The sequence below is a fragment of the Mobula birostris genome, chromosome 1, assembly GCF_030028105.1.
Source record: "Mobula birostris isolate sMobBir1 chromosome 1, sMobBir1.hap1, whole genome shotgun sequence".
In the NCBI taxonomy this organism is placed as follows: domain Eukaryota; kingdom Metazoa; phylum Chordata; class Chondrichthyes; order Myliobatiformes; family Myliobatidae; genus Mobula; species Mobula birostris.
Genome location: NC_092370.1, coordinates 62,874,345 through 62,887,745, shown reverse-complemented (window position 1 = coordinate 62,887,745; position 13,401 = coordinate 62,874,345). Strand labels below are relative to the sequence as shown.

The 13,401-nt window shown below is 40.2% G+C and overlaps 1 protein-coding gene across 1 annotated transcript in view; it reads left to right on the top strand.

The window, feature by feature from the left end:
- dlgap1a (discs, large (Drosophila) homolog-associated protein 1a) overlaps window positions 1-13,401 on the top strand; it is a 334,277-nt gene that overhangs the window by 118,865 nt on the left and 202,011 nt on the right. The window contains exon 3 of the mRNA XM_072256043.1: window positions 3,922-4,136. Coding sequence (XP_072112144.1) covers window positions 3,922-4,136 — 215 coding nt within the window. The remainder of the gene's footprint in view (window positions 1-3,921; window positions 4,137-13,401) is intronic.

Sequence of the window (13,401 nt, the reverse complement as noted above, 5' to 3'; positions counted from 1 at the left end):
AAGTCAACTAGTTCCCAAAGAGAACTCTGATAGGCCAGTCAGATAGAACACAAAAAAAATCATATGTACAATTGAGAAACATTAAAAAATAGTAGAAATACTGGAGTCATGATGATCATGATGAAGTCTGCTGGAGAGAGACATTTATACACATGCTGTCCTCCATAATTCAAAGAGATTGAAGGATAAGGTTGCAGGGTGACAAAACATGGCAGGAGCACTTGGAACTAAAAACTAATCCCTACCGGGAGAAAACAGCATCTGTTCTTTCCGCACTGTTCTCCAGCATTTTAAGGACTAAGTCCAGCAGGAACATAACTCACAAGTGCCCTTGAAAGTCAGGTATTAACCCTACCTACCAACAACCAAGCATTGCCATCCTGGTCCCCTTCATGATAGCTTATGAAGAAGCATGTGACTTCCCTCCCAGAGATGATAGGTGTTTGTGCACTGGACTCTTAAAGGCATCATCGCAGATGTTTCCAACCACAGCATCTGGAAGGCTGTTTCAAATTCTGATCACACAGTGAAGGAAGCTTCTATCCTGTGTGTAGGTTCTCACATCAGGCATAGATAAACTTGATCATGTGGTGCGCCGTCTCTCATAAGATGAAGGGAGCATGGCGCGAAGGTCTGCAGGGCTGTGGCTGGTGTGTACAGTAGCTGCAGCAACCTGTCGTCTGTGATGTAAGCTACTGATGGCTATCTTCTCACGAGCTGTGGCTTCATCTGCACCTATAATCCTGAGAACCTTTCTTTGAATGGAATCAAGCTGGCTGAGGACACTCTGTGAGACATTCATCCATGATAAGCAGGCATACTCCATGATACTTCGTACCTGGGCTTTGTAAACCGTGGCTCTGCCCTCTTTGTCTAGTTTGGATGCTGCTTTCTGCAGAGCTCCAAGCCTTGTTTGAAATAGTGGAAAGGTGTTTATCCCACACCAACTTGGAATGGAAAAGATTGTGAGGAAATCAAAAGGATGTTTAAAGTTATGAAGGACGGAGTAGAGAGAGTAAAAAGTTATTCATATTGCCAGAGGGATTAATGTACAGGGTGTACAGAATTAAGGTGATTGGCAAAAGCACCAAAAGTGACATGAAAGAAAGCACTTTTACACAGTGAAACTGGCTGCCTATCACCTCCCCCAGTACTCCTCCTCCTTCTCTTTCTCCCATGCTCCACTGTCCTCTCCTATCAGATTTCTTCTTATCCAGTCCTTTACCTTTCCCACGTATCACCTCCCGGCTTCTTAATTCGCCCTTCTTCCCCACCCACCTGGCTTCACCTATCACCTTCCAGCTTGTAGTCCATCCCCCTACCCCTACCTTCTTCATCTGGCTACTTCCCCCTTCCTTTCCAGTCCCGATGAAGTGTCTTGGCCCGAAACATTGACTGTTTATTCATTTCCACAGATGCTGCCTGACCTGCTGAGTTCCTCTAGCATTTAGAGTGTGTCGCTCTGAATTTCCTGTGTCTGCAGAATCTCTTGTGTTAATAAATTGGAACCTGCTGTCAATTTTAAGCCACCCTCACACAGTGCTGAGAGGCAAATGATCTTTGTACAACCCTTCTGCACATCTCCCAGTGTTGCCTTCATTATAAGCTCTTTGTTGCAAAGCCTTATGCCACAACATTGTGACCATGGTCAACCAGAAAAAGTCCCATCCATGAAATGGCCCAAATATTTTGACAGCTGGCAAACTTATCAAGGATTGTGAGGTATTGTGAAAGTCCCTAACATTCAGAAACATTTAAGGTTAACTTGCAGGTTAAGTTGGTAGTAAGGAAGGCAACTGCAATATTGACATTCATTTTGAAAGGACAAGAATATATTGTTAAGGCTTCTTAAGACATTGGTCAGACTATATTTGTAATTTTTAAAGCAATTTTCTAAAGAGGAGTGTGCTGGCCACGGAGAAGGTCCAGGAAAGGTCCACAAGAGTGATCCTGGAAATGAAAGACTGTTTGAGGGCTGTTTGATGGCTCTGGGCCTGTATTCCCCTGAGTTCAGAAGGATAGATGATCTTATAGGAACTTACCGAATTCTGAAAGATCTGAATAGAGTGGTTGCTGAGAGGATGTTTCCATTAATAGGGGATTCTAGCACCTGAGGACACGGCCTCACAATAAAGGAACGTCACTTTAGAATTGAGATAGGAAAAAAGAATTCTTCAACTGTGGATCAATAATCTATAGAATCCATTGGCACAGAGGACTGTGGAGGCCAAATCACTGGGTGTATTGAAGGCTGAGATTGATAGATTTTTGACTACTTACTTACTGCCTGTTACACCACTGGCATTTAGGGCAGCAATGATGATCCTCCATCTCTGGCAGTGCTCAGGGCTTCCTTCTTCATGTCAGTAGCTTCCTCTTGGTTTTCACTACTGTCAGTCATGCAAGTCCCGGGTGGAAACTCAGGAATTACCGTCGCACTTATATGTAGAAGGATTCTTCATTGATGTTGCCATAACAATTTTGTTTTACCAATTAGGGTCATTAGCTCTCAATTGAACCCCAAATGTGGAGGGCCGGTGGACCACTCTTAATCTGTCCTCTACCCTTTGACCTGTTTGGCATGGGTGACCCTATCAAGAGTTAAAGCATAAAGCCCTGACTCCAGCCAACATAGTTCTCCTGGTCATTGAGTCAAGGAAGTCTCCAAACCATGACAAGGTTATGGTCCTCTTGATCGGTAGGGGGTTAACAGTCATGGGGAAAAAGCAGGAGATAGGGTTGAAAATAACAGCCATGATTGAAAGGTGGAGCAGACTCAATAGGCTGAATGGCCTAATTCTCTTCCTATATTGTACGGTCTTATGATCGAAAAATAATTTAAAACACCATTTTGAATATTAAAATACTTGGAGGCACCAAAACATATATGTTGTAGGAACTCCTCCTCCAAGAAGACCACCAGCTTGTCATGGTTTGGAGACTATCTTGCCTCAGTGACCCGGAGAGCTAGGTTGGCAAGAGTCAGGGCTTTATGCTTTGGCTCTTCCACCAATCGACTTCCCAGCTCTTTACATCATTCCTTCCCCTCCAAGTTTCACCCATCACCTGGTGTTTCTCTCTCCCCTCCCCCCAACTTTTAAATCTACTCCTCAGTTTTTTTTCTCCAGTCTTGCCAAAAGGTTTTAGCTGCCGACTGTACTTTTCCCCATAGATGTTGCCTGGCCTGCTGAGTTCCTCCAGCATTTTGTGTGTGCTGCATATATTTCAATTATTCAAATCAAATAAAGAAGTACTAATTTTAAAACATGTTAAGTTATTTTATACTTCCCCTTCTTTGTTGCAACAGTTTTTAATTCAAATGGCTGGGCTTTTGCTGTTCACAGCCCGGTTCAAATGTTCAGCAAGTACCTCTGAGTAAGTGCAGGAGACAGAGCAACTTCAAACTCTGCCTCCAGACACCAGGTGGAGACAAAAGTCAAAACCCACCTGGAAACCAGGGGCATCATGGTCATTAAATCCTGGACGCTGCAAGTGTTTATTGCCAGCTTTAGTTAATTGTTTAATTAAATTTTGTCAGCAATATACTGAACACTGATTACCAATATAAAATAATCTTATGTTTTAAATTGTAATGTCAAGTAAGTCAAGGTGTACGTTCTTCCCTGAATCTCTGATTCCACCAAACGTGAAATATCATGTGATCAAAATGATTTATAACATTACTAGTCCTGATGAAGGGTCTCGGCCTGAAACGTCGACTGCACCTCTTCCTAGAGATGCTGCCTGGCCTGCTGCGTTCACCAGCAACTTTGATGTGTGTTGCTTGAATTTCCAGCATCTGCAGAATTCCTGTTGTTTGCTTATAAGATTACTTACTGTTTTTATTGCTCAATATTTTTGAATCTTTATCTGACAGCCTCAAGAAGCAACATGTCTAATTTCTGAATGATATTTAACTAGGTTCCTCAAGATGAATGGAGTGGCTTTTCACCACAAGGCAAGGAAGATGAAATTCCTTGTCGGCGGATGCGCAGTGGCAGTTATATTAAAGCAATGGGGGATGACGATAGTGGGGACTCAGACACCAGTCCCAAACCGTCTCCAAAAATTGCTGCACGACGAGAGAGCTATCTCAAGGCCACCCAACCATCCCTAACAGAGCTCAGCACACTCAAGTAAGTAACTGTACTTGGTTAAAATACCAGTTAGTAGGTTAGTACTCAGTGCTGATCCCCATTTGCCCAGAGAATGCAGGCAACCCCTATGTTACTAAAGTGCTTATTCTAAGAAAACTATTTCATGATTTTCTGGAATGTGAATCCCTTTATCCCATTGAATCCCATGATCTTCTGTATTGTAAACCCCTTTATCCAGTTGAATCCCATGATTTTCTATATGGTAAACCCTTTTATCCCATTGAATCCCATGATTTTTTGTAAGGCAAATCCCTTTATCCTGTTGAATCCCATGATTTTCTGTATTGTACACCCCTATATCCCATTGAATCCTATGATTTTCTGTATTGTAAACCCCTTTATCCCATTGAATCCCATGATTTTCTATATGGCAAATCCCTTTATCCCATTGAATCTCATGATTTTCTATATGGCAAATCCCTTTATCCCAAAGAATCCCATGATTTTGTGTAATGTGAATCCCTTTATCCCATATCCCATGTTGTAATTGGGGTTACATTCTTACTGGTCGTTTTTCTCTTATACAAAGCCAGTTTATCAATAATGACAAAGTGATTCACTGCCTTTACTTAGCACCTGAGGCCAACACTAGACTTGAGGAACAGGCAAGGCTCATGCAGAGGAAACAACACATTTAGTCAGTTTTTACTTTTAGTCACCTAATACTGTGGGCCGGTAACATTGGATATGACATCACAATGTTGGTTGGCAATCACAGGGGAGATCCTCCTCGGCCACATCCTCTCCGGTCTGAGGGCCTGTGAACAGCAGTCTCAGAATGCAGTGCTGCTGTGAGGCAATTACCCTGAAATGCAAAGCCCAGGGAGAAGGAAAGGATTTAGGAAGTTTGGAAGGGATGATACTTTGGGATTGTGGTTCATGAGAGAAGGGTAGTATCAAAGGAATTCAGTGGATTAAAGCATGATGATTTAGTGAAAATAGACTAAAGGACGTCGGAATATCTTAAGGAGTTGTAAATGGCTTCGACTGCTCCCCTCAGTGCAGCATATCAGAGCAAATGCCTCACAGGTGAAGAGCATAGCAACCCTGTGTTCTGAGGCATCTATTCACTTGTCCTTATACTGAAATGGTGTGACATCATATTCAGACCTTATGTCTGAGTACTAAAAGTAAAAACATGACAATATTTGCATTTTGTGTTTGAAAATTTATTTTCTTCAAATGAATTCCTAAATTCAAAATCTATTTGTAACCTCAAAAGTTTTGGGCAATAATTTGTGAATTCTGTAAGGGCAAATTTCCGCAATTCATGCAGCCATATCCCAAGGGTTGCCTGTAATTGTGGGTATTCTGCAGTGGCTTGCTACGATTAAGTGGCATACCTGATTAGAGGCACTAAGTATAAGCCATATGACGTGGTAATAACATGGTAACTGGCTAATGAGTTTTCAGTTTCTAAAAACTGAATGGAGTAAATATGCATGACAAACAAAATAAGCATGGGGATCACAATGTATAATTAAATTGTTCCAGTTATGTCCAGTGCAGGCAGCATGAAAACTTTGCTCTGCATGATACCAATTTGGAATTGTAATGTCACCTGTAGCTCCCCAAAAGAACAAGTACTATGGAACTTAATTTCCTGACCACATTACCTAGTTTGAAATTTAGAAACGCACTGTTTTTTCTCTAATTTTCTTCTGTGTGGAAATATTATATATTATTATCATGCATAGAGAAGTAAACTTTGGGAATTGTTATTTTGTTTATAATTTTGGAAAATTAATAAAAAGATTTAAAAAGAGAAGTAAACTTTAGGAATAAATGTATATCATCTTAAGAACCTCCCCAGAAGTAGGAATATTTTAAGGAATATTATTGTAAATGAAGCAATTTTTTTAAATTATGCTGAATTTAGATAAAAACATTTAGAAATCTGCTGTCCTATTGTTATCCTGGAAGCAAATGGAATAATGAGCAGGGGATTGAATCTAAGGTCAAGATGTTTTTATTATTTGGAGATACAATGCAGAACAGCCCCTTCCATCCCAATGAGCCACACTGTACAGCAACCCACATTTTTAATACTAGCCTTATCACAGGACAATTTACAATGACCAATTCACCTACTGCCCGTTTCATCTTTGGATTGTGGGAGGAAACCGGAGCATCTGGTGGAAACCAATACAGTCAAGGCGAGCATTTGTAAACTCCTCACAGGCAGAGTCTGAACTGAACTCCAAACTCCGGATTGCCCCATGCTGTAATAGTGACATACTAACCACTGTGCTACCATGACAACCTATGCATTCCAGTATCTAAGGCGCATGATTGTTTCACAGTAAGTTCATAATGCAGGAGCAGCCAGTAAGGAAAGAATGCACTGTCACTAAGTAAAAAATTAAATTAAAACTCTCATATTTGTTACTCATTCAGAATTCTCTGCACTACATTTGAACTACTCTTTGACTTATCGAGGACTAGGTGAGGGAAGCAAGGAATCACATACTGGCTTGGCTAAACACCGTTAGTTGTCCCTTCATAGCCTGCGACTTAGATTTACAGGATATATTAAAAAAAGTAACCATAGTTATAAAACTTCACTACCAGTTCCAGTCCATAGTTACAATACATTAAAGTTACTCATGTAATTCTCCAGTTACTGAATGCAATTTTGGGCACCTCGTATTGGAAAAGACTTCAAAGCCATTTAAGTTATAAATTCATCCGGTGATACCAGGCACGGAAGCCACAGCAATGAGGAAACCTGAGGAGGCTAATTAATTTGAAACTCACACAATAATGAGAGAAAGGTTTGGAAGGATACTTTGCAAATGGAATTGTTAAAACTTGGCCCAACCACAGGATGAGACAAATTACAGAATCTATATTGGATAAAGGCATAAGTTATTACAGATAAATACTTCAGCTTGAGAAGATACTTAGCTGTAGCAAAAATCTGAGAAGAAAAATTAGTTTTATAGAACATAGAGCATAAAAATCTACAGCACATTATAGGCCCTTCTGCCCACACTAATGTGTTGACCATTTAACCTACTCTAGAAACTGCCTAGAATTACTCTACTGCATAGCCCTCCTATCTAAGAGTCTCTTAAAAGACCCTATTGTATCCAAATCCACCATCAATGCTGGCAGAGCATTCCATGCACCCACCACTCTGTGTGGGAAAAACTTACCACTGACATCCCCCTTACACCTACTTCCAAGCACCTTAAAACTATGCCATCTCAGCCCAGGGAAAAAGCCTCTGGCTATCCACACAATCAATGTCTCTCATCATCTTCTACACCTCTATCATGTCACCTCTCCATCCTCTATCGCTCCAAGGGGAAAAGACCAAGTTCACTCAACTTATTCCAATAAAGCATGCTCTCCAAAGCAGAGACTCTTCTAACACAGAGTCATTACAAACATAATGGAGCAGAATCAGGTTTGTCATCACTGGAATGTGACGTGAAATTTGTTACCTTGGCAGCAGTAAAGTGCAATACATAATATAAAAGGAAAAAAAGCAATAATAATAATAGATCAATTAATCAATTACAATATACATATAGTGAATAGATTAAAAATTGTGCAAAAAACAGAAGTACTATATATTTAAAAAGTGAGGTAGTGTTCAAGTGTTCAATGTCCATTTACGAATTGGATGGCAGAGGGGAAGAAGCTGTTCCTGAATCACTGTACCTCCTACCCAATAGCAACAGTGGGAAGAGGGTATGCCCTGGGTGCTGGAGGTCCTTAATAATGGATGCTGCCTTTCTGAGACACCGCTTCTTGAAGATGTCCTGGATACTTTGTAGGCTAGTACCCAAGATGGAGCCAACTAAATTTACAATCCTCTGCAGCTTTTTTCAGTCCTGTGCAGTAGACCCCATATCAGACAGTGAAGCAGCCTGTCAGAATGTTCTCCATGGTATATCTATAGAAGTTTCTGAGTGTATTTGTTGACATACCAAATCTCTTCAAACTCCTAATGGAGTATAGCCGCTGTCTTGCCTTCTTTGTAACTACATCAATATGTTGGGACCGGGTTAGTTCCTCAGAGATCTTGACACCCAGGAACTTGAAACTGCTCACTCTCTCCATTTCTGATCCCTCTATGAGGATTTTCTGTGTTGAAAACAACTGTACTTCTGGAATAATAGGAATCCAAAGTCAGAGTGAAGAATATGGTATAGATTTAAGAGTTAAAAAGGATAAGCATGTAGAGATAAGGGACTTAAAGACCAACTCAAGTACTCTACAAGTGAATCCTTAGTAACTGGGGGTATTGGTGATGACTGAAAAGAACAAATTAAAGCAGGACATTTAAAATCTGCCAAATTTGTAGCTGTAATATTAAGTTGAAGTTGGAGACTCAAGAGAGCAGATGCTGGAATATGGAGCAACAAATAATCTCCTGAAGGACCTCATATAGCATCTGTAGGAAGAAAAGAATTATCAGCATTGCAGATCATGTCACGGTTAGATTTGATGCAGGGTTTTGATCAAAAATGCCAACAATTCCATTCCTCCCACAGGTGCTGCTCGACAGGCTGAGTTACTCCAGCACACTGTTTGTTGGTTAAGTTGTAGGTCCTTTCAGAGAATGTGGCAATAATGAACTAGTGTTTGCTGACCAAGCAATGCAAATCATTGAAAGTGAACACACATTATCTACATAAATATACAGTATTTATTATTATTTGTTCTATGCTTTTCATTATTTAATTTTGTCCAACTATTTTCAAAGTCCTTGTTCATTGTGCCTGTGGGCGCTCTTCATTTTCTGTGGTTGTGGTTCAATCACTGATCATGGCTCATTCAACCTTGCCGATCAACAGAGGCAGTCATCATGGCAGACAGTACCCTGGGGAGCCATGGAAATGCAAGATGCAGTCATGTAGTTACTGTCAAATGTGGTCAGGTCAAGCTTGATCCAGGCAAATATTTATTGAACAAATTGTACCAATAACATTGTGAGGAAGAAATCATTTATGAAATGCAATTTGTAACAAGTTACTGGCTAATATCTTTGTGAAAACAACATTTCATAATTAACATCCATGACATTTTCATGAAATTCCTGCATTCTTATATTAGTTTTACATTAAACTCACTATAGAGTTACGTCTAGTACTTAATGAATATGGTAATTAACACTGGCAGTACCTTCCAGAGCCTTAATAAAGGCTAATATTTTTTAACCCAAAAAGTAATCAACCATAATTGGGGAGACTTAGTCTATTATTTAGTTGCTTGCGATTTTAAACATATTAAGTTTACACTCAGTGGCCACTTTATTAGGTACAGCAGTGTATATGTTTGTGGTTTTCTGCTGCTGTAAGCCCATCCACTTCACAGTTTGACGTGTGGTGCTTTCAGAGATGCTCTTCTGCATGCCACTGTTGTACCGCAAGGTTATTTGAGTTATTGTTACCTTCCTGTCAGCTTGAACCAGTCTGACCATTCTCTTCTGATCTCTCTCATTAACAAAGCACCTTTACCCAGAGAACTACCACTCACTGGATTTATTTTTTGTTTTGCGCGCCATTCGCTGAGATTGTTGTTAATGAAAATCGCAGATCAGCGGTTTCTGAGATACATGCACTGCACCGTACAGCACCAACAATCATTCCAAGGTCAAAGTCGCTTAGACCACATTTCTTCCTCATTCTTTTATCTGGTCTGAACAACACTGAACCTCCTGACCATGTCTGCATGCTTTATGCAGTTAGTTGCTGTCACATAATTGGTTGGTTAGATATTTGCGTTAACATGTAGGTGTACTGGTATACCTAATAAAGTGGCCACTGACTGTATATTTTTTTCTTTTTTTCTCTGCCTAACTCAATTACGCACTGCTTTTTATTTCTCTTTCTATAACATACATTGAATTTTTCTCAAGAATTTGTCTCAATCATTCTCCATCTTTGTTTTTCCACTTTGTATTTCTTGACCATGTAAACTCAATAATTCATACATAGTGTTTGTCCCATTGTTCATCATGGTGTATTGGCCTCCAAAACTGTTAAATCTTGTGAATGAAACATTTAAAGCTTAAAGATGCAGAAACAATTCCAAATGTGAACTACAAGATGCCCTGCTTCAGCAAACTTTTCCCCATTAGGTATGTTTTCACCTTACAGATGCTAGAGTTCAGAAGAATAAGAGATCTGATTAAAACATAAACTCCTGATGAGAATAGACAGATTAGTTAAGGAAAGGTGTTACTAATGGTCAGAAATTCCTTATCCAAGGATCTTAGGTAGGATGTCCCTTAGTGGAAGAATAGACCATAAGACATAGGAACAGAATAAGACAATTCAGCCCATCGAGTCCGCTCCGCCATTTCTTCGTGGCTGATCCTGGATCCCATTCAACCCCATACACCTGCCCTCTTACCATATCCCTTGATGCCCCAACCAATCAGGAAAAATTTCACTTTAAATACACCCACGGACTTGGCCTCCACCACAGTATGTGGCAGAGCATTCCACAGATTCACCACTCTTTGGCTAAAAAAATTCCTCCTTAACTCTGTTCTAAAAGATCGTGCCTTAATTTTGAGACTGTTCCCTCTAATTCTGGATACCCCCACCAAAGGAAACATCCCCTCCACATCCGCCTCATCTAGTCCTTTCAACATTCAGTAGGTTTCAATGAGATCCCCCACAGTTTTCTAAATTCCAGTGAGAACAGGCCTAAAGCTGCCAAACGCTCCTCATATGTTAACCCCTTCATTCCCGGAATCATCCTCGTGAATCCTTATTTACAAGGATGTTGCCTGGATTGGAGGGAGTACCTTATAAGAATAGGTTGAGTGCACTTGGCCTTTTCTCCTTGGAGCAACAGAGGATGAGAGGTGACCTGATCGAGGTGTATAAGATGATGAGAGGCATTGATTGTGTGGGTAGCCAGAGACTTTTTCCCAGGGCTGAAATGGCTAACATGAGGGGGCATAGTTTTAAGGTGCTTGGAAATAGGAACCGAGGGGATGTCCGGGGTAAGTTTTCACACAGAAAGTGGTGGGTGCGTGGAATGCACTGCCAGTGACAGCAGTGGAAACGGATACAATAGGGTCTTTTAGGAGCTTCTTAGATAGGTACATGGAGCTTAGAAAAATAGAGAGCTATGCACTAGGGAAATTCTCAGCAGTTTTTAGAGTAGATTACATGGTCAGCACAAGATTGTGGGCCAAAGGGCCTGTAATATGCTGTAAATTTCTATGTTCTATGTTCTATATTCTAACCTCCTCTGGAATCTCTGCAATGACTACACATCCTTTCTGAGATAAGGGCCCAAAACTATTGACAATACTTCAAGTCTGGCCTGAGTAGTATCTTATAAAGTTTCAGCATTATCTCCTTGTTTTTATATTCTATTCCCTGTGAAAGAAATGCTAACATTGCATTTGCTTTCTTTACCACAGACTCAACTTGTGAATTAACCTTCTGGGAGTCTTGAACGAGGATTCCTAAGTCCCTTTGCACCTCTAATGTTTGAACCTTTTCCCCATTTAGATAATAGTCCACACTGTTGTTCCTTTTACCAAAATGTATTATCATACATTTCCCAACACTGTATTCCATCTGCCACTTTTTTACCCATTCTTTCAATTTGCCTAAGTCCTGCTATGCTGCAATCACATTGCTTCTTCAGCACTACCTACCCCTCCACCTATCTTCGTATCCTCCACAAACTTTGCCACAAAGCCATCAATTCCATTATCCAAATCATTGACAAACAACTTGAAAAATAGCGGTCCCAATACTGACCCCTGAGGAACACCACTAGTCACAGGCAGCCAACCAGAAAAGGCCCCTTTTATTCCCACTCGCTATCTCCTGCCTGTCAGCTGTTCCTCTGTCCATGCCAGTATATTTCCGGTAACCCCATAGGATTTTACCTGTTAAGCAACTTCATGAGAGGCACCTTGTCAAATGCCTTCTGAAAATCAAAGTAAATCTAAGTAAAATCTAAGAAAATCCACTGCCTTTCCTTTGTCCACCCCGCTTGTTACTTCCTCGAAGAACTCTAAAAGATTTATCAAACAAGAGTTCCCTTCACAGAAACCATGCTGACTCTGACGTATTGTTTCATTAGTCTCCAAGTACCCTGAATAATGGACTCCAGCACTTTCCCAACCACAGATTGGGAAAGATTGTTCATTAAGAGCTGTCTGAATTTAGAGGATTAAATAAACAGTCATTGAGGATTCTCAGAGCAATAGGAATGGTCACTATCTTTGATAACAAGCAATTCAGAGGACGAATTCTTAATTTGTTTGAATGAGATGATAGAGCTATTTCAGGACCATGGCTCTGCAGCTACAGAAATCTACAGCAGACGTGGAAACACGTGGGAAGAGATGTTTTAATGAGCTAATTTCAATTGAGTCTGGCACAGATAATACCTCTGCAGAATGTCATAACTTTTGCTAAAGATCTCACTCAGAGTTTGCAATGTCTTGCTGTTAACGGAATTACTGAATGGTCTGAATCAAGCATTGGATACATATATCACATTACATTGAACAGAGAGACTATTCAAAAGCTCCAAATATCTTGGGAGAAATGTGAAGCCAATAGAGTGTAGCTGTAATATGATACCACGCTAAGAATAGTTTTGGTAGATTTGTGAGCAATAGACAGAGAAAGTCAAAAATTTCTTTGTGAGTTCAAAGGGGACAACAGAAGAGAAGGAAAGCCCATTATAGAAACCTGAATGCAGGACAGTATAAATGGAGAGGCACAAAGAGAGAGAGAAAGCAACCAAAGCAGAAGATTGTGGAGACTCAAAATCATGCTGTCAAATAATGTAGAAAATGGTTATACAGCTTTATCTATAATAGCTGATCTGTTATTAACTTGATTAAGTTGAGACATAGATAAGGAGAATGCACTATTTTTTCCCAGTGCTAGAAAATCAAGTAATAGAGGGCATAGGTTAAAGGTGAGAAGGGAAAGATTTTGTAGGAACCTGGGGGGTAACTTTCTCACTCCGGGTATAATGTTATAGTTGGTTTTTTGGAGGTATGTAATGCAATGTACTCATACTCCAGTTACAGAGATAATTATAAGATGTGACATTTCAGCTAAAGGATATAATATTAGCTGTGTAGGAAGCCAATGTGGCAAAGTGATCCATTGAAATTACTAATACCTGGACTGGATACATTTGGACTTCATTGCCCTAGAATCTAGCTTGCTGACCTACAGTACAGTGAAATAGATAAGTGAACAGCAAGTATTGGAAGACACCTGGCTGACTACTGTTA